The 23,215-nt window shown below is 34.6% G+C and overlaps 1 protein-coding gene across 1 annotated transcript in view; it reads right to left on the bottom strand.

Moving 5' to 3' along the window:
• The window catches only part of CFAP44 (cilia and flagella associated protein 44), a 127,382-nt gene that overhangs the window by 33,407 nt on the left and 70,760 nt on the right, over positions 1–23,215 (bottom strand). The window contains exons 19-24 of the mRNA XM_036849471.1: positions 22,672–22,942; positions 17,134–17,189; positions 16,805–16,967; positions 15,171–15,301; positions 11,847–12,043; positions 9,091–9,265 (exon numbers count right to left, since the gene is read on the bottom strand). Of these exons, the coding sequence (XP_036705366.1) occupies positions 9,091–9,265; positions 11,847–12,043; positions 15,171–15,301; positions 16,805–16,967; positions 17,134–17,189; positions 22,672–22,942 (993 nt within the window). The remainder of the gene's footprint in view (positions 1–9,090; positions 9,266–11,846; positions 12,044–15,170; positions 15,302–16,804; positions 16,968–17,133; positions 17,190–22,671; positions 22,943–23,215) is intronic.

Genomic DNA, 23,215 nt, shown 5'->3' with positions numbered 1-23,215 from the left:
CCTATACAATTTCCAATAAATTTAAAAGAATTTAAATCACACAGACTATTTTCTATGACCACAAAAAATTAAATTAGAAATCAAACAGAAAGATATTTTTTAAAACCTCAAAATATTTGGAAACTAAACAGCACATTTTAAAATAAACCACAAATCAAGGAAGAAATCACAAGGGATACTAGAAAATATTTTGGACTGAATAATAATGAAAATATATCAAAACTAGTGGAATGCAGCTCAGGGCTTAGAGGGAAAATTTTACTTTAAATACTTACATTAGAATAAAAGTATAAAATCAAAGTTTACACCTTAAACTTAAATCTCAACAAGAAAAAAAAGAGTTAATTAAACCCAATTAAACTAGAATGAAGGAAATGCTATAGAACAGAAATCAATGACATAGAAATCAGACAAACAATATTTTTTAAAAAATCTATAACCAAAAGCTAGTTGCTTAAAAAAAATTAATAAAATTGATAAAACTCTTGCTGGAATGATCAAGAAAGAGAGAAGATACAAATTAACTATGTCAAAAACAAAAGAGGACAACACAACAGATACTACAGAAGTTAAAATAATAATAAGGGAATAGTATTGTATGAACTATATTATGCCAATAAATCTGATAACCTAGATGAAATGCACAAATTCCTTGAAAGACACAAATTACCAAAACTGACCCAAGAAGAAATGGAAGATCTGAATAGCACTGTAATAATTTAAATTTTGAGTTTATAATTTATAACCTTCCTTCAAAGAATACTCCAAGTCCAGATGGCTTTACTGATAAATCTTATCAAATATTTAAGGAAGAAATAATACCAAGTCTAAACAAAGTCTTTCAGAAAATAGAAAAGAAAAACTTCAACTCTTTTTATGAAACCACTGTTATCCTGATAACAACCCAGAGAAGACATTGCATAAAAATAAAACTAGAGAACAATATTCTTCGTTAATAAGATACAAAAGTCCTTAACAAATTACTAGCAAATCAAATCCAGCAAACTGTTTTTTGAAAATATCAAAAGTCTATTTTATTTTTCTGTTTCATTGAGATGTAATTGACATACAATATTGTATTAGTTTAAGGTACACAACATAATGACTTGATATGTGTATATATTGCAAAACATTTACCACAATAAATTTAGTTAACATCTATCACCACACACTGTTACAATTTTTTCCTTATGCTGAGAATTCTTAAGATTGACTCTCTCAGCTCAAATACACAAAACGGTATTGTTAATAGTCACCATGCAGTATGTTACATTCCCAGAGCTTATTTATCTTATAACTGCAAGTTTGTATTTTTGACCACTTTTACCCATTTCTCCCATCCCCCCCCAACACCCCTTGCCTCTAGCAACCACCAATCTGTTCTGTTTCAATAAGATCAGATTTTTTTAGATTCCACATACAAGTGAGATCATATAGTATTTATCTTTCTCTGTCAAATTTGTTTCACTTAGTATAATGTCCTCAAGATCCATTTGTGTTGTCACAAATGGCAGGGCTGCTTTCCTTTTTTATAGCTGAATAATATTCTGTTGTACAGTATATATGTGCCACAACTTTTTTTAATCCATTCATCCATCAGTGGAGATTTAGGCTGTTTTCCTGTCTTGGCTATTACAAATACAATGAATATGGGGGTACAGATATCTCTTTGAGATAATGACTTTATCTCCCTTGTATATATAACCAGGAGTGGAATTGCTGGATTATATGGTAGTTCTATTTTTAATTTTTTGAGGAATCCCCACACTGTTTTCCATAGTGGCTATGCCAACTTATGTTCCCACCAACAGTGCACAAGGATTCTCTTTTCTCCACATCCTCACCAACACTTGTTATCTCTTGTCCTTTTGATGACAGACATTCTAACAGGTGTGAAATGGTATCTCATTGTGGGTTTGATTCTCATTTCCCTGATGATTAGTGATGCTGAACACTTTCACATACCTGTTGGCCATCTGTATGCCTTCTTTGGAAAAATGTCTATTCAGTTCCTCTATCCATTTTTATTTTATTTTATTTGCTATTGAGTTGTATGAGTTCTTTATACATTTTGGATATTAACTCCTTAACAGATATATGATTGCAAATATTTTCTCCCATTCTGAGTTGCCTTTTCATTTTGTTGATGGTTTCCTTTGATGTACAGAAGCTTTTTAGTTTAATGTAGTACAGTTATTTATTTTTTGTTTTTATTGCCTTTGTTTTTGATGTTAAATCCAAAAAAAAAATCATTGCAAGACTGATGTCATGGAGCTTACCACATATTTTTTTTCTAGAGTTTTATGGTTTCAGGTCTTACGTTCAAGTCTTTAATCCATTTTAAGTTTATTTTTTTGTATGGTGTGAGATAGTGGTCCAGTTTTCCCAGCCCCATTTATTGAAGAGACTCTCCTTTCCTCATTGCATATTCTTGGCTCCTTTGTCATAAATTGACCATATATGCATGGGTTTATTTCTGAGCTCTCTATTCTATTTTATTAGCCCATATATCTCTTCTTATGCCAACACCATACTATTTTGATTGCTACAGCTTTGTAATATAGTTTTGAAATCAGGGAGTGTGATACCTCCAGCTTTGATCTTCTTTCTCAAGATTGCTTTGGTTATTCGGGGTCTTTGGTTGTTCTGTACAATATTTAGGATTTTTTTCCATTTCTGTGGAAAATGCTATTGGCATTTTGATAGGGGTTGCACTGAATCTGTAGGTTGCTTTAGATGCTATGGACATTTTAACAATACTATGCCTTCTAATCCATAAGCACAGAATATCTTTCCATTTATTTGTGTCTTCTTTAATTTCTGTCTCACTGTTCTTATACTTTTTGGTGTACAGATATTTTACCTCCTTGGTTAAATTTATTCCTTAGTATTTTATTCTTTTTGATGCAGTTGTAAATTTGATTTCTTTCTTAATTTCTCTTTCTGATAGTTCATAATTGGTGTATAGGAGCATAACCGATTTTTGTGTCTTGATTTTGTATCCTGCAACTTTATTGAATTTGTTTATTAGTTCTAATGGTATTTTGGTGGAGTCTTTAAGATTTTCTTTATATAATATGACATCTGCAAACAGAGATGGCTTTACTTCTTCCTTTGGATGCCTTTTATTTCTTTTCTTGCCTAACTACTCTGGCTAGAACTTTCATTCTTATGTTGAATAGAAGTAACAGTAGTGAGTATCCTTGTCTTGTTCCTGACCTTAGAGGGAAAGCTTTCAGCTCTTCACCACTGAGTATAATGTTAGCTCTGGGCTTGTCATATATGGCCTTTGTTATGTTGAGTTATGTTCCTGCTATATCCAGTTTGCTGTGAGTTTTTATTATGAATGGACATTGAACTTGGTCAATGCTTTTTCTGCAGCTACTGAAATGATATGATTTTTATCTTTTGTTAATGTGATATGTCACACTGATTTGTGGATGTTCAATCATCCTTGCACCCCTAGAATAAATCCCACTTGATCATGTCATATTATCCTTTTAATATGTTCTTGAATTCAGTTTACTAAATTTGTTGAGGATTTTTGCATCTATGTTCATCAGGGATACTGATGCAAAGAAGGGTATGTGTGTGTGACAGAGAGAAAGGGAGATGGAAGCAGAGTGAGCAAGACAGAGTGAGCCAGACAGTAAAAAGAGCTAGTAAGCTTTTGAAATCTCCACAGGTTAAATTTCCACTGATGCCTGAGCTTGGTGGAGCAGCTCACAAATGATTGAGTAACTACTGTCTAAAGTAAAGCTCATAGAAGAAGCAGAATTCAGTAGCTTCTCCTAAGGCAACACCAGGTTTGGGATTCTGGTCCAAGATGCCGACGTAGGAGGCTCCTGAACTTACCATCTCCTACAGACACACAAAATCTACAGCTATTCACGGTATAATTACCTCTGAAAGAAGTTCAGAAACTAGCTAAATGATTCCCACACGTTGGTGAATGAAAAAATACACATATTGAAATGGATCTTGGCACACTCTCAGCCATTGGGGGCCATTAAGAACAAAGAAGATGCCTGGGATAATCCCAAAGGTCTAAGAGATAATGAAGATCTCAGGCCAGGCTGAAAGATAAGGCTCATCTCCCATGAGACCAGATGACTGTACTACTGTAAACTACTGTAAAGAATCTGAAAAAAAGCTACTACACCAAGTAAGCTTAGCAACATCATTAGATTAAAGATAAATATGAGAAAAATCAATTGAGAGGAGTTCCACTTCCAGGAAGATGGAATAGAGCCACATTTTTCTATTTTTTCCAGCAAGCAGAAAATAAAAACCCTGGACATTATATATAAAACAAATATAAGAAGATTCTGAAAGGTGAAAAGGAGGTAGGCCACAAAAAACCTTGGGACCCAAGGACGTATATGATGGCAAGTTCTCTGGGTTTTATTTTTGCCTTGTATATCTCAGACATGGAGCTAAAGAAAACAGTAACTCATGTCATATGATCTGTCAATCCCACTCCTAGACATATATTTGGACAAAATATAATTCAAAAAGATACATGCACCTCTATGTTCATAGCAGCACCATTCACAATAGCCAAGACATGGAAACAACCTAAATGTCCATTGACAGATTAATGGATAAAGACGATGTGGTACACATACACAACGGAATACTACTCAGCCATAAAAAGAATGAAATAATGCCATTTGCAGCAACATGGGTGGACTTAGAAATTATCATACTAAGTGAAGTTAAGTCAGAAAGAGAAAGACAAATACCGTAAGGTATCCCTTAGAAGTGGAATCTAGAATATGACACAAATGAACCTATCTATGAAACAGAAACATACTCACAGACATAGAGAACAGACTTGTGGTTGTCAAAAGGGAGGGGACATGGGGGAGGGATGGATAGGGAGTTTGGTGTTAGCAGATGCAAACTATTATATATAGAATGGATAAACAACAAGGTCCTACTTTATAGCACAGGGAACTATATTCAATATCTTGTGATAAACCATAATGTCTCAAAATATAAAAAGAATGTGTATATATGTATAACTGAATCACTTTCCTATGCAGCAGAAATCAACACAACATTGTAAGTCAGCTATGCTTCAATTAAAAGAAAGAAAGAAAACAGTAACTCAGAAACACCAGTGTGTTTAGACAACAAAAGCCCAACAAAATCCTGCTCTCTCTAGCTAAAGCATCAAGAAAAGAACAGAATGGCGAGAGAAAAAACTTGTAGACACTAAACTCTCTACTCCAGCCAATACCACAGAAAAAAAAATGTGGTGCTACTTCCACCCATGCCAGCAAAGGCCAAGTGGGGAGTCTAAACTTCCTCCATCACCAGGCTTTAACAAGGCAACGCAACCCCAACAGAGTGGTGTTAGAGAAAGTGAGTCCTGGGAACCAGGACTTTCATCACCAGTGTGTGGAACAAACCTCCCTACCACAGTGTCAGTGGAGACCCCAAAGGGAATCTGGACTTCCACTCCTGCCTAGCAGTAACAAGGTGATCTACCCCTCCCCCTCCCTGCTGCAGTTGTGTGTGAGGAGCCCTAGTGGAGAGTAATGATTTTCACCATGCTCCACAGTAACAGTGGAGGTCAACTGGAGAGCAAAGTGGTATTAGTGAGAGCCTAGTGGAATCTGGAACACCAACTTTTGACCAGCGAGTAGCCCCTTCCTTCCTAAGGTGTCAACTGGAGAAGAATGGGTAACCTGGACTTCTATACTCATAATAAGATGGCACGCCTCCCTATCCTGCTGAAATCAGAGAAAGCCAGCTAAAACAGAATGTATAAATAACATCCAGAGTCTCATAATACCCCAAATGTCCAGATTTCAATAAAAAATAATCTGACATACCAAGAATCAGGATGACCTCAACTTGAATGAGAAAAGACAATTACCAGATATCAAACCCAAGATGACAGAGATGTTAGAATAATCTGACAAGTTTTCAAAGCAGCCATCATAAAGTTCTTCAAAAAATCATTAGGAAGATGCTTGAAACAAATGAAAAAATAGAAAGTCTCAGAAATAAATGGAGGATAACAAAGAACCAAACAGAATCTTTAAAAGAACTGAAAAACATAATAACCAAAAAAAAAAAAAAAAAACTTAATAGATGGGCTCAAAATCAAAATGGAGGAGACAGAGGAAAGAATCAATTAACTTGAAGATCGAATAGAAATTACCCAATCTGAATAGCAGAAAGAAAAGATACTAGAAACAAACAAACAACAACAAACAAACAACAACAACAACAGAAAGAAGAGTCTCAGGGATCTAATATTTGTCTTATTGGAGTCCCAGAAGGAAAGGAAAAAAAAGGACAGGTCTTCAAAATAACTATAAGAAATAATGGCTGAAAACCCTCCCAAATTTGGCGAGAGACACAGTATACAGATTCAAGAAGTTTAATAAATACCAAAAAAAAAAAAAAAAAAATTCAAAGACATACCAAGATACATCAAACTTCTGAAAACTAAAAGAAAATATATTGAGAGCAGCAAGGGAAAAATAACACCTCATATTTATGGGGAAAACAATTTGAATGTCAGCAGATTGATCATAAGAAACCATGGAGGCCAGCAGGAATTTTTCATGTTCTGAAAAAAAGAACAATAAACACAGAATTCTATGTACAGTAAGAATATCCTTCAGAAATAAAGGGGAAATCAAGCCATTCTTAGATCAAATAAAACTAAGCGAATTTGTTACCAGCATACCTACTCTAAAAGAATGGCTAGAGGAAGCTCTCTGAACAGAAATAAAATGATAGAAGGAATCTTGGAACCTCAAGAAGGAAGAAATTATGATGTTAATAGTAAAAAAATGGGCAAATACACTTTTCTTCTACTATTGTCTAATTTATGTTTGATGACTGAAGAAAAAACTGTAACTGTCTGATATGGTTCTAAAATGTACATAGAAGAAATATTTATACAATTATATTACAAACAAGGGAAATGAGGAAGGGTGGGTAAAGGGACATAAAGGCAGGTAAGGTTTCCATACTTCAGTCAAGCTGATAAAATGTCAACACTAGCAGACTGTGATTAGTCATGTATTCATAATACCTAGAGCAAACACTAAAAAGCTACACAAAGTGATGCACTCAAAAACATTACAGATTAATCGTATTGGAACTCTAAAATATTCAAGTAACCACAGGAAAGCAAGAAAAAGAAGAAAAATGAAAAATAGAGAATAGAAAACAAGATATAAAATAGCAGATATAAGCCCTAAGCATTGATAATTACATTAAGTGTAAATGGTCTAAATACACCCAGTGAAGAACTGAGATTGACAGAGTGGGTTTAAAAACATAACCCAACTATATGCTGTCAAAAAGACACTAAAGTCAAATGTAGCTATATAAGCAGAATTGAAATAAAAGAATGAAAAGTTACACCATCAGTACTGAATGCTTCTCCCCTAAGATCAGGAACAAGTTGTGGACACCAGCTCTCCCTATGCTATTTCAACATGGTACTGGAAGTCTTAGCCAGTGCAGTAGGAAAGGAAAAGAAAAGAAGAGGCAAACAGATTGGATAAGAAGAAATAAAACTGTCTCTATTAACAGATTACATGATTGTCTACACAGAAAATCCCACAGAACCTACAAAAATATTCTCAGAACTAATATGACAGTTCAGCAAGGTTACAGAATACCAGATAAACCTACAAAATACAATTTTATTTCTATACCATGAACACATAGGTATCAAAATTAAAAACAATACCATTTACAATTGGCCCCAAAAGTGAAATATCTGTGTGTAAATCTAACAAGATATATATAGGACTTTTATATTGAAAACAACAAAACACTGATGAAATTAAAGGAGATCTAAGTAAATGTAGAGTCATACCATGTCCGTGGATTAGAAGACAACATAATAAATACACCAATTCTCCCCAAACTGATATACAGAATTAAAATAATTCCTAAAGAATTTCAGCAAGATTTTTTTGGGGTAAATATGTGATTTATATGGAAAGGCAAAGTAACTAGAATGGCTAAAATAATTTTGAAAAAGAAGAATAAGATGAAAGGAATCAGTTTACCCAATTTCAAGACTTATTATATAGCTACAGTAATCAAGACACTACGGTATTGGCAAAGGGATAGACATATAGATTAATGGAACAGAAAGTGAACCCAGAAATAGACCCACACAAATATGCCTAAATAATTTTTGACAAAGGTGCAAAAGCAATTCAATGGAGGAAAGAGAGCCATTTCAACAAGTGGTGTTAGAGTAATTAGTCATCCACAGGCAAAAAAAAAAAAAAAAAAGATGAAATTACATCTAAATCCCACATTTACACATCTTACACAAAAATGAACACCAAAATGGATCACAGACTTAAATGTAAACTGTAAAACTATAAAACCTTTAGAAGAGAAATAGGAGAAAATCTTTGGAACCTATGGCTAGGCAGAGTTCTTAGACCTGATACCAAAAACAAGATTCATAGGGAAAAAAAATCAATAAATTGTCTTCAACATAATTAAAAACTTTTGCTCTGAAAAAGATCCTGTTAAGGGAATAAAAAGACAAGCCACAGACTAGGAGAAAATATTTGCAAATAAAATATCCAACATAGTACTCATGTCTAGAATATACAAAGAACTCTCAAAAGTCAACAGTACAAGTTAAACACTGTTATCTGAACATGAGCAAAAGACATGAAGAGATATTTAACCAAAGATATAAAGGTGGAAAACAAATAAATGAAAAGATGTGCTTGTTAAATGAAAGTACCTTTAGAGACCTAAAGATGAAGACTCAAACTATAAGATGTTAGAAGAACGTACAGGAGTAATATCTTCTTAATGCTGGGATAGAAAAGAATTTCTTAATTCTTAAAAATCACTGTATATATTAGTAAAATGAAATTCCTAGACCTGAAACTCAAGGGGTCACTGAAGGTCCACGACAGTATCACCACCCTGAAAGATCCACCTAACCTGACTTTAATATCTCTATCGGTTTCTATTTCTTTTAGTTCTTTATTTAAATACCAATGTCAATAAATGTAAAGATTTTAAAAGATATTTTAAGACTCATTAAAACAAAAGATTTCAGGTAAAAAAACTTACATGTCCTCCCATTCTTTTTTTCGCTGCTGAATTTTCAGTTGGGCCCTTTCAGCCTTTAATATAAGTTTCCTTGTTTTCTCAATTTGATTTTCCACCATAATTTCACTTAGGGTTTTAGGCCGAAATTTCTTCCCTTTTTCTATGATTGATTCTTCTGGCACACTAATACTCCCACCTGTACAGAGAGTCAACATTTTTTTTCAATCTTTTTGAAACATCAAAATAAAACTTTCAAATATTGTTTTTAACCTGCCACATTTAAAAAAAATCCAAGAATATAATGAATCTGTAATATATATTATAATCTGCAGTATATATTAAGCAACTACCATGAATTAAATCCCATAAGTATTTTAGAATACCAAAATAAAGAGATCTAAATCACAATTTTTGCTCCTCCGAACCTTATTAAAAAGTTGGTGAGATAACAACTAGAGAACAAGATAATGAATAACAGACCACTGACAGATATTGGGAAGCTGGGAAAGAGTGTCTGTAACATGATGATGGAGGAAGGGAAAAGCAAGTGAGTCCTATTTGACATGTATAATTTCAGGTGACATATACCAACTGCAGTGGTCTGTGACCAATCAAAAAACTGGTCAGAAACACACAAATCTAGAATTTAAAAATTATGGGCTTTATCACAGACACATGAAAATATGCTCAACATCACTAGTCATCAGGGAAATGCAAATCAAAACCACAATGAGATATCACCTCACACCTGTCAGAATTGCTGTTATCAAAAAGATGACAAATAACAAGTGTTGGTGAGGAGATAGAGAAAAGGAAACCTTTGTGCACTGCTGGTAGGAATGTAAATTACTGCAGCCACTATAGAAAGCAGTATGGGGGTTCCTCAAAAATTAAAAATAGCACTACCATATGACCCAGGAATTCCACTTCTGGATATTTTTCCAAAGGGGAAAAACCCCACTAATTCAAAAAATATATGTGCCCCTATATTCACTGCAGCATTATTTACAATAGCCAAGATACGGAAGCAACCTAAGTGTCCATCGATAGGTGAACAGATAAAGAAGATGTGGTATACATATATATGTTATACACACACACAATGGAATATTACTCAGCCATAAAAAAATAAAATCTTGCCATTTGTGACAACATGGATGACCTAGAGGGTATTAGACTGAAATAAGTCAGACAGAGAAAGACAAATACTGCATGATTTCTCTTATATGTGGAATCTAAAAAAACAAAACAAATGAACAAACATAACAAAACAGAAATAGACTCATACATACGGAAAACAAACAGCTGCTTGCCAGAGGGGAGGGGGTGGGGGGATGAAATAGGTGAGGGAGATTAAGAGGTACAAACTTCCAGTTACAAAATAAATGAGCTGGGGGATGAAATGTACAGCATAGGAAACACAGTCAATAATGCAGTAATAATTTTGTATGGTAACAGATGATAACTAGACTTATCATGGTGATCATGCTGTAATGTATAGAAATATGGAATTGCTATGTTGCATGCCTAGAACTAACAGTTTTGTAGGTCAATTATACTTCTATAACAATTAATTAATTAGAATAATTGATTTTATCAGTTATAAGTATCTACTGGGGGAATTATTCTATTTATGTTCAAGTTGCATAGAGATATACTTTGGATATACACAAAAAAAGTTAAATAATATGGATGGTCATATAGTTATAAGCTACCATTTCATTTCATATTTCAAATATATGGCACCATGGAAAAATAATAGTTTAATGTGGCCTGAGTGGCCACAGAAAGGCTTTAAAGTAAAAGTGTAATTTGAATATATAAAATAGATAACCAACAAGGTCCTACTGTATAGCACAGGGAACTATACTCAGTATTTTGTAATAACCAATAAGGGAAAAGAACCTGATCAAGAATATAAATGTAACAATCACTGTGCTGTACACCTGAAACTAACACAACATTGTAAATCAACTATACTTCAATTAAAAAAATAAAAGTATAATTTGATCTGGATCCCCAAGGACTGGGGAGAATTCAGAGAGGAGAGGAGTGAATTAGTCACTCCATCAGGAACCTGGATGTGGAAGTTTCAGACATAATTAGGAAGCAGCAAACAGGACAATAAGCTAAACGTGCCAATCAAGTAGTATGAGAATGCGCTATTGGAAATAAATTAGGGATACTGTGGAAGGATTAAATATGGGGATAATGGTTTCAGATTTTATCCTAGAGGCAGAAAGAAGCCATTAAAGGTTTCTCAATGAAGAAAGTGAACCAGTATTAAGGTCAGTACTGTATCCTGGGCACTAGTCTAGATCTGGCCAGGCTACAGTGACCTTTATCCTTGACTGGGCTCTGCAAGCCATTCCCAAAATTCCTGTCTTCCTCCTACTCACCTGCAGTCACCCTGCAGGCAGTCACAAGAGGCAGGGCACCGGGATTAGAGGCACTATTTTCACATCTGTATTCTCAGCTCATCACTCTGTTTAAAGCATACGCTCTTGGAAAAGAGTGGGAAATGCTGTGTTCTAGCCCTACCCTCTGGGATGGGGCCCAGGAATCTGGGAACAAACACTGCCTAGGAAAACTAGCATCTGGGGAAATCCTAGATTTAAGAACAGCTGGACATGGGAAGTAAGAAATCCACAGCACCAGGTGCTCTCATCCACTCTCAGTCACATGACTGGGAGTCAAAGTTCTGCTCACAAAAAGATAATTCAACCTCGAAATTTTAATAAATAGGGATTTAAAAGCCTTCTTGTCATTTAGGTTACCTGTATCTCTCTGACTATCCTTTCTTCCAGTTCCTTCTTTTTCAAACCTCTCAAATTTGCTCGCTCTTCTCTCTGATTGACTTGGCCGTTTGGATTTGGAGTATTTAGAGGGCTTCACAAGCCTATAGGAGGATATCTTGTGATCACTTTGTATGGCATGAACCACAATAGTATCGCTTTCCAATGAATCACGAAATCTGAAGGAAAAAAGAAGTATTTGCAATCATCACCATTTTAATCATGCTGCATGATTATTACATAATAAAATAAGATCACAATGTACTATGCTGATAAATAATACCATTATATCACACTGGATCCAAAATTCAACCATGCATATACCAACCCAACAAGGATGTAGTGGAAGTTGAATAGGACTTGGTTAAAGAGCAAGTAGAATTTTCTTCTTAATGAAAATACTAAACATCTCATTATAAACAGTATAATACCATTGTTTTGATAGTATGAAGAGTCAAAATTTTTCAGACAGACTGCAGTTTAAAGGTAAATGGATCATATCAAACTCTGAGGAAATGTAATTCATCTTCCTATTATCTCATTTATTATATATAATATTATATTTCATATATTACATATATGATAGATAGCAGGTGGTGATACATGTATGTACATATTACCCTATTTGTCTCTATAAAAAACATTAAGCTCAGGAATCTGTACTACTCTCCAGTTCAACTTTCTCTTATAGCTCACAGACATCTATCTTTTAAAGGTTCTTCATCAATTTAATTGTTGTTATTTTTTGCTGGTTCACAATTATTTCATCCTTTTATGTCTAAGTTGATTTATAGATTCAATGTAATTCCAATCAAAATCCTAGGTTTTGTTGTGAAAGTTGACAAACTTATTCTGTGCAAAGGACCTAAGCAATATTGAAGGTGAAGAACAATCCAGAGGGTTCATAATATCAGATGTCAAGAATAATTAAGGTCTTGTGACACTAGTGCAAAAAACAGGTCAATGGAATAAAATGAAGAGTTTAGAAACAGACCCACATATATGTGGTTACCTGATTTTTGACAAAAGCATCACTACAATCTAGTAAGGAAAGGATGGTCTTTTCAGCGAATGACAGTGGGCCAATTGGATATCCATATAGAAACAAAAGACACTTGATCTCTATCTTACACCACCCACAAAAATTACCCAAGATAGATAATGGCAAAACAGTAGAGCTTCTAGAAGAAAACGGAGAATTATTTCATGAATTGGGAATAGGCAAAGATTCCTTAACTACAACATAAAAGCACTAACCATAAAAAGTTAGTGAAAATATTGATAAATTGCAAAGGAAAACACTGATAAACTAAACTTTATTAAAATTAAAAACTTCTGTTCAAAAAGACACTATAATGAGGATGAAAAGACAAGCCACAGAGTAGAGCAAGATATGTTACATGCATGCATACACACACATAGATGTGTCATGTGTATGACGAGACTCATCCAGAATATATAACTCCCACAACCCAATTTTTAAATGAACAAAAGACTTGAGCAAACACCTAACAAAAGAGAATATAAAAATAACCAATAAATATAGGAAAAGGGACTGAAAATTGTCACTCATTTGGAAAATGCCAATTTAAATCACACTGAGACACTGCTCCAGAATAGCTGAAATTTAAAGAGCTGACAATGCCCAGTGATGGCAAGCATGAGTGTTATGGGTTGAATTGTGTCCCCCAAAAAGAATATGAAGTCCTAATTCCCCAGGTACCTCAGAATATGGCCTTATCTGGAAATAAGTTCTTAACAGAGGTAATCAAGTTAAAATGAGATCATCAAGGTGGATCCTAATCCAACATGACTGATGTCCTTATAAAAGGAGAAAATTTGGACAAGCACAGAGGCAATATTATACGAAGGGACACAGAGAGAACACCATGTGAAGACAGAAGATTTAGAGTGATGCATCTACAAGCTAAGAAACACCAAAGATTGCTGGCCAAGCCACCAGAAGCTCAGAAAAAGGCATGGAACAGATTCTCCCTCCCAGCTCTCAAAAGAAACCAATTTAGTCAACACGTCGATTTTGGACTTCCGGTCTCCAGGATTATCAGACAATAAATGTCTGTTATTGTAAGCCAGCCTGTCTGTGGTACTTTGTTATGGAAGCCCTAGAAAATGAATGCAATGGGAATCAATTGGAATTCTCATACATTGATGATCAGAGTATAAATAAATTGAGCCATTTTGGAGAACTGTTTGTCAGTGTCTAATAAAGCTAAACATGCTTAGAACCTACGGTCTAGCAGTTCCACTCCTGATTATATAGCAAACAGAAATAAGTGCTTATGTCCACCAAAAGACATGCACAAGAATGTCAGCATTATTCATCAAAGCCAAAAAATAGGAACAACTCAAATATCAGCAGTTAAATGGATTAATAAATTGTGGTATAACCATTTAATAGAATATTACAAAGCAATGAAAATGAATGAAGTACTGCTACCTGCATCAACATGGGTAATCTTAGGCATGATACTGAATAAAGAAGCCAGATACAAAAGCGTTCATACTGCAGCTTTCCATGTATATGAAGTTCACAGACACAACTACTCTATGGTGATAAACATTCATCTTTGGAGAGTAAATATTTATCAGGAGGAGGCCACGAGGGAAATTTCTGGAGTGTTGTAAAAGTTCTTTTTTTTTTTAAATTTTTTAAAATGTTTATTTCTTTTTTTGGCTGCGTTGGGTCTTCACTGCTGTGCTTGGGCTTTCTCCAGTTGTGGCGAGCGGGAGCTACTCTTCGCTGCGGTGCACAGTCTTCTCATTGCGGTGGCTTCTCTTTTTGCAGAGCACCGGCACGAGGCACGCGGGCTCAGTTGTGGCTCGTGAGCTCTAGACTGCAGGTTCAGTAGTTGTGGCCCACAGGCTTAGTTGCTCCGTGGCATGTGCGATCTTCCCGGACCAGGGCTCGAACCCGTGTCCCTTGCATTGGCAGGTGGATTCTTAACCACTGCACCACCAGGGAAGCCCCCTTGGCTCTATTTTATTTTTGATTTTCTAATATATACATGCTCATGTGTTAATTAGTTATAAAATAAATAGTTTGTTAAAAACAGAAAGTAAATATGTATGACATAATTTGGTTTGCAAAAAATTCTGCAGACTTAAACTAGGAAGGAGTGAGCTCAGGATATCAGTAGCAGTGACAAGAGGATTCCTTGAGATTTTAGGAGTTAGTAGGCACTTCAGGAGACCTCTTATCTGACCACTTCAATAAAGCCACTGGAAACTACTTTCTTCAAATATATGCTCTCAAACATCTTAACTTGCAGGAAATATGGATCCTACCTATTCTGTAGCTTCATTAGGCCAAGTTGGTGTTTCTCTTTTTCCCAAGCTAATTCCTTTTCCACTCGTTGAATTTTATTAGCTGTTTTCCTGTCAATCTCAGCACGAATTTTGGAATCTAGATCAAAATCCTGCAGATAAGTAGATTTGTTCATCAAAATGGGTACTTTTATCAATGGACTTTATCAATCCTATTTCATACATAAATACAGATTTTTAAGGTTTGTCCTCAATTTTATGCCACATCATAACTGTCTAAGTATCATAAACTCTCATTCTAGAAAAAAGCAACATACTTTTGATTTTACTGTCACAAAATATGGAGAAAAGTTCCCAGAAATAATTAACAATGATGAAAATACAGTTACATATTAAAAGATTTTTCCCACAATAAAAACAATGAATGCTAACAGAATATTTGGAGAGTTTACACAGTTTAAAAAAAAAAAAAAAAAAGAGGAACTCTCTCCACCCCAGAATAACTACTATTACATAACCAGCTGGGCATGGGGTAAAAGTTCATGGCACTTGATCATTAGCTGAACCTTCCCTCCCATGTGATGCCCACCTAGGAAAGACAGTAATGTCTTTGGTGTCTTCCTGATATAACCAAGTTCTGGTTGAATATCTTTCACCAAAGGGGCTATTTTCCCCATAAGGATACTTAGGGGCCTCGTGTTTCTTTCCTTCACTCCTGGAAAAATATCAGGGCCTTCATTCACACTGAATTGAAAGTAATTATTCTTTCCAGGTGTGTTGGTGCTTTAAATAATGGTATATGTAAAATGCTTAGCCACAGAACTTACCTCAGTTCTTTATTTTGAGTTATGTACCCATATTCTGCAAGTGTCAACACTTTTCTTAGTAAAATAACAAACATCTTTTAACCATTATAAGTCGGTCTTTTAACCAATATAATGAGTTAATCATTATGATTTCACCACAGTTTTTTTTTTTTTTTTTAATATGAAATTGGCTAAGTGCTTCTGGAATTATAGGACTGGGTAACCCATGGGTATAGCCAGGATAATAAATTCTGAGCTTTTATTTGATTAAACTCTTGACAGTAATTCCATTTAAGATAATGTAAAAAAAAATGAGGAAAAAAAGTTATCACTAGGAGGTAGATGGGGCTTTGCAACAAGTCACAGAAGAAAAAAATTTAATACAATATTAGCTTAAACAATTTGGTGATTGTCCCCATAGCTACAACTACACTAAGTCATCTTTTAGAAACTTTGTGGATGAACCAGGTACTATCTTTTCAAAAGAGTTGATGAATTATGGAAAAGGAACCACAGAGAATCAAATTATATAGTATGTACCTAGCCAACAGTTAGATATCTTGGCTAAGTATGGTAAGGATTGATAACCAGATTCAAACGTATATCTTATTACCAAAAATATGTGAAGTAGCTAAATCCAGAAGTAAACTGTGTGTAAAGAGGCTCATCTACGTCCAAACCAATTTGCATGACAAGTTCTACAGTAGTTTAGTTGCTGCCAACACACTGACCGACCAGACAAGGGAAATTTAAAGACGGTTTTAAGTGTTCCTACTTGTTGGCAAAATAGCAGCCTCAATTCAGAAATAGCATATGTTAAAATTAAAATCAAATTTATTTTAGGCTTACTGTCCGTTTAAACTGCATATGTTTTGGTAATTCTTCATTCATCTGTAGTAGTTTCTGTAATTGATTCCTTAAAGCTTCAATTCGTTCTCTCTTCTCAGCCTTGATTTCTTCCCCTTCTTTCATTAACTTGTCATGTTCTCTTTTTCTTCTGGCATTCTCAATACTGAAAACAGAAATTTTAAAAGGTAACAGGTTAAAGATAGAGAAACAGCAGAGAAAATTAGTATTTAATAATTTGGAAATTCATTTAACTTGGTCAGCTTTGGTAAAATGTTGGTGTGTTTTGCAAAAGCCCAGTCCTATTAGGTATTGATCAAAAATTCCCATACCTGTAGGCTTTAGGATCTTCAATATCTTCTGGAATTGGCTCTGTTTCTATTCCAAACTGTAGGAAAAGGAGTAAAAGCTTAGCTCCTTTAAATTGCATATTTACCTTAAAATATCTAATAAGTAGTAAATTGAGGGGTTTTCTCTGCTAATTTCTAACAACTGTAAGCCTGGAAAGTATTGTCACAAAAAATAAACTAGGGAAAAAACCTTATTTATTTCTACTTCATTTAAAGAGGTATGTAGAAAAAGAAAATCACATGTATGCAAAATGTTAATATCATCATATTCCCCTCCAAAATACGAATTAGTAATATTCATGTGTTACTAACAAAAAATACACCGAAAAAAAATCCTCTAGGTCATTTATTTTAAAGTACTTTTTTTTTTAAAGCATATTCCTTTCATACATGCTTTGATTCCCACCACAATACCTCATGTGTATACAAGGAAAAAGTTTATGTATATTTTTTTAATTTTAAGTGTTTCACTTGATCTTATCAAAGATATTCAGTGAGAAATACACAGAATAACATAATCCCTCTCCTTAGAAAGATATGAAATCAGAAATATGACTCTCCCTTTAGAAGGGAAATCAGTTTAAATTAAGAAGTACTATGAAGTAAATCACTTAGAAGTACTTTGTTTATTCAGGTGCTGTGCTGAAAAATGTCTTAGGCTGTTAAAGAAGAGGATTTATAACCCAGTGAATGAAACAAAAAGTCCTAGTTTGCTAGCTAACCAGTTCTTAAGTAAAACTGAACTTATTTTCTATTCTCTTCATAGCACATAGGTCTCTGTTTTGCTATCATTTGTTGTAAAGAAATAAAGATTCTCTTTTGATCAAGTTGTTTTATTACAGTACTAGTCTTTATACACATAAAATATAAATCTACATTTATGTAAGACAAGGTTTATGACTTTCACAAAGTGAAGTCATAAAACATGACCAATGTAAGAGACAAGTGATGGCTAATACATTTTAGTTACTATTAATCACTTTGGACACAACTTGACTGAACTCTATTCTTTTATTGCTCAGAGTTAAGCCCCTTGCTTCTCCAATATCAGTTACGATTTCGAGGATTTGATACTGATATCAGCCAACTATCTCTTGACCTCAGCTGTTTACAATAAATTTGAGTTAAACAAAGATGCTTCCAAAGAGTTCCAAAACACCTGCCAATTGTTCTCAATCCTGACTGCACTCTAGGACCACGGGGGCTGGGGGGAGGGGGGAGTTTTATAAAATACAGATGGTCCCTTACTTACAACGGTCAACTTGCATTCGGTAGAAAGCATACTTCAGGTTTGGAATTTTGACCTTTTCCTGGCTAGGGACATGTGGTAGATCCTCTCTCTTGATGCTGGGCAGCTGCTGCAGCCACAGCTCCCAGGCAGCCACATGATCATGAGGGTCAACAACTGGTACCCACACAACCATTCTGTTTCTCACTTTCAGTACAGTATTCAGCAAATTATGAGATAGTCAACACTTCATTATAAAATAGGCTTTGTGGTAGATGATTTTGCCCAACTGTAGGCTAATGCAAGTATTCTGAGCATGTTTAAGGTAGGCTAGGCTAAGCTGTGGTGCTTGGTAGGTTAGGTGTATTAAATACATTTTCAACTTATGGTATTTTCAACTTCTGATGGGTTTATCAGGGCACAATCCCATCATATCTTAAGTTGAAGAAGATCTGTACTGTTGCCTGGGCCTCACTTTCTGAGATTCTGATTTAACTGCTCAGGCATCTATACTTTTAAGAGCTCCCCTGTGATTCTAAAATACGGTAAGAACCTCAGACCTATGCAGAGCTTAGTTTTTTATTTTGTTTATTCAATTCTTTCTGATTTTGCCTTCTAAAAAACAGAGGCTGCTTCAGTGACTTAAGAAATATTGATTGCAGTCATAAATAAAAGGAGACCATTATACAAATCTGGAATGAATTTTTTCTATCCCATATGGGTTTCCATAGAGAGTTGGCACTAAGTAGAAAGATAAAGATTTTCTTCTTGTTCATACACTTTCCCTTCTGGAAAATTCCTCTTCCTTAGCTTGACCTCATTAGACAACAGTTCATTCTCCAAATTTTGCTGCTATTAATAGAAATGAAAATTTACCTGCTCAAATCTTCCCTACATTCTTTGCATATTCTTTTGAAGCAGGCTACCTGTTAAACAGGAAGCCAATGTGTTCACAGGAATTTTAACTTTGGTCTAATACAATGCCTTATTCTTTAGAAGCAATTCTAACAATTATTAGTCATTTTATCCAAAGGAACCATTATTTTTTCTTTTTTTTATTGGAGTATAATTGTTTTACAATGTTGTGTTAGTTTCTGCTGTACAACAAAGTAAATCAGCTACATGTATACATATATTCCCTCCCTCTTGGACCTCCCTCCCACCCTCCCCCCCATCCCACCCATCTAGGTCATTACAGAGCATGGAGCTGACCTCCCTGTACTATACAGCAGGTTCCCACTAGCTATTTATTTTACACATGGTAGCGTATATATGTCAATCCTAACCTCCCATTTCATCCCACCCTCCCCTTCCCCCTCTGTGTGCACATGTCTGTTCTCTACATCCTTGTCTCTATTCCTGCCCTGGAAATAGGTTCATCTGTACCATTTTTCTAGATTCCACATACATGCATTAATATACGATATTTGCTTTTCTCTGACTTCCTTCACTCTGTATGACAGACTCTAGGTCCATCCACATCTCTACAAATGACCCAGTTTCATTCCTTTTTATGGCTGAGTAATATTCCATTGTATATATACTACATCTTCTTTATCCATTTATCTGTTGTTGGACATTTAGGTTGTTTCCATGTCCTGGCTATTGTCAATAGTGTTGCAATGAAATTGGGGTACATGTGTTCTTTTGAATTATGTTTTTCTCAGGGTATATGTCCAGTAGTGGTATTGCTGGGTCATATGGTAGTTCTATTTTTACTTTTTTAAGGACCAGCCATACTGTTCTCCATAGTGACTGTATCAATTTACATTCCCACCAACAGTGCACGAGGGTTCCCTTTTCTCCACACCCTCTCCAGCATTTCTTGTTTGTAGATTGTTTGACAATGGCCATTCTGACTGGTGTGAGGTGATACCTCATTGTAGTTTTGATTTGCATTTCTCTAATAATTAGTGATGTTGAGCAGCTTTTCATGTGTTTGTTGGCCATCTCTATATCTTCTTTGGAGAAATGTCTATTTAGGTCTTCTGCCTTTTTTTTGATTGGTTTTTTTTTTTTTTTTGATATTGAGCTCCATGAGCTGTTTGTATATTTTGGAGATTAATCCTTTGTCTGTTGCTTCATTTGCAAATATTTTCTCCCATTCTGAGAGCTGTCTTTTAGTCTTGTTTATGGTTTCCTTTGCTGTGCAAAAGCTTTTAAGTTTAATTAGGTCCCAGTTGTTCATTTTTGTTTTTATTTTCATTACTTTAAGAGGTGGGTTCAAAAAGATCTTGCTATGGTTTATGTCAGAGAGTGTTTTCTCTGTTTTCCTCTAAGAGCTTTAAAATGTCCAGTCTTAAATTTAGGTCTTTAATCCATTTTGAGTTTATTTTTGTGTATGGTGTTAGGGAGTGTTCTAATTTCATTCTTTTACATGGAGCTATCTAGTTTTCCCAGCACCACTAATTGAAGAGGCTGTCTTTTCTCCATTGTATATTCTTGCCTCCTTTGTCATAGATTAGGTGACCATAGGTGTGTGGGTTTATCTCTGGGCTTTCTATCCTGTACCATTGATCTATATTTCTGTTTTTGTGCCAGTACCATACTCTCTTGATTACTGTAGCTTTGTAGTATAGTCTGAAGTCAGGGAGCCTGATTCCTCCAGCTCCATTTTACTTTCTCAAGATTGCTTTGGCTATTTGGGGTCTTGTGTTTCCACACAAATTGTAAAATTTTTTGTTCTAATTCTATGAAGAATGCCATTGGTAATTTGATAGAGATTGCACTGAATCTGTAGAGTGCTTTGGGTAGTATAGTCATTTTCACAATGTTGATTCTTCCAAGCCAAGAATATGGTATATTTCTCCATCTGTTTGTATCATCTTTGATTTCTTTCATTAGTGTTTTATAGTTCTCTGAGTACAAGTCTTTTGCCTCCTTAGGTAGGTTTATTCCTAGGTATTTTATTCTTTCTGTTGCGATAGTAAATGGGATTGCTTCCTTAATTTCTCTTTCTGATCTTTCACTGTTAGTGTATAGGAATGTGAGAGATTTCTGTGAATTTTGTATCCTGCACCTTTACCAAATTCACTGATTAGCTCTAGTAGTCTTCTGGTGCTGTCTTTAGGATTTTCTATGTATAGTATCATGTCATCTACAAACAGTGACAGTTTTACTTCTTTTCCAATTTGTATTACTTTTATTTCTTTTTCTTCTCTGATGGCCTTGGCTAGGATTTCCAAAACTATGTTGAATAAGAGTGGTGAGAGTGGACATCCTTGTCTTATTCCTGATCTTAGAGGAAATGCTTTCAGTTTTTCACCATATAGAATGATGTTTGCTGTGGGTTTATCGTATATGGCCTTTTTATGTTGAGGTAGGTTCCCTCTGTGCCCACTTTCTGGAGAGTTTTTATCATAAATAGGTGCTGAATTTTGTCAAAAGCTTTTTCTGCATCTATTGAGATGATCATATGGTTTTTATTCTTTAATTTGTTAACATGATGTATTAACATTGATTGATTTGCATATATTGAAGAATCCTTGCATTCCTGGGATAAATCCCACTTGATCTTGATACTTTAATGTGTTGCTGGATTCTGTTTGCTAGTATTTTGTTGAGGATTTTTGCATCTATGTTCATCAGTGATACTGGTCTGTAATTTTCTTTTTTGTGATACCTTGTCTGGTTTTGGTATCAGGATGATGGTGGCCTTTTTGAACGAGTTTGGGAGTGTTCCTCCCTCTGCAATTTTTTGGAAGAGTTTGAGAAGGATAGGTGTTAGCTCTTCTCCCCAAAGGAACCATTTTGATAATAGAAAATTTAGGTCTTGTGATAGGACAAAGGGATATAATTTGAGGATTCAAACCCTCAATCTTCATTACAAAGCCAATAATGTATTCTGTTTAAGAATACAATAATTTATCTGAATCTTTGATGACACTCTCATATTCTAATACTAAAGATAATAATATTTTTACAACCCCTTTCAAAGGTACAAATTATGGTATACATCCCACATATGCCTCTTCAATAAGCAAATGAATAAATAGAAACCAAAATATATCTGAAAAAAGTTGTGCATCTTGAAAACAAAAACTTTGTGAAAGTGGTGGAGACAGAAAAATTGACAGCCTTTTTAATAGAGGGACTTCTACACCTTTAGTAATAAGGTGAATTCAACATCTTTAATATTTGATAACAGAGGCACCAGAAAGGCAAAATTATAATACTGGTAGGAAGATTAGACTGCAAGGTATTTGTGTCTAAATAGTTTCATTTTTAAAGAATATGAGCATTTTAACATCACAATATTAAAATAAAGTTATTATTATTAGTCAATTACATACCCTGGGAGATGGCACTTTGGCTTTCATGACTTTCTTTAACTCAAATTCAGAAAAAATGTTGAAAACAAAGATATTACTGTCTGCTCCAGTAGTCACCAAGAAACGGTCATCAAAGCTAGTGGAGATGGCTTTAATGCATCCATAATTATTGTCATGCATACTGAAGTGCCAGTAGTCCTCCATAGTGGTCAATGAAGGATCATTCTTATTTAGGATATAGACACGAATTGCTCCATTTTGCATTCCACAAAACATCATTTCTTGGTTAATGCTATGAAACAAAAGGAAAGTAAATCGTTCTTCAAATTAATCTGAAAATGTTTAATTTTAAATTAATTGACAAATGACTAAAGTTTTAAAAGCAAAGATGTTATGGAGTAAATTGTGTCCCCACAAAATTCATATGCTGAAGCCCTAACAAACTATGGCAGCTCTAGCAAACTAATACAAAAGAGTAGAAAGAGAAAAAGACAATTTGAAATTTGGAGCTATTATATTCGGTCTTCAAAAGAATGACCAGCATATATGCTTAATTCTTAATTAT

The sequence above is a fragment of the Balaenoptera musculus genome, chromosome 4, assembly GCF_009873245.2.
Source record: "Balaenoptera musculus isolate JJ_BM4_2016_0621 chromosome 4, mBalMus1.pri.v3, whole genome shotgun sequence".
NCBI classification, from domain to species: domain Eukaryota; kingdom Metazoa; phylum Chordata; class Mammalia; order Artiodactyla; family Balaenopteridae; genus Balaenoptera; species Balaenoptera musculus.
The sequence above is the reverse complement of the archived record's forward strand: the minus strand, read 5'-3'. Positions and strand labels throughout refer to the sequence as shown.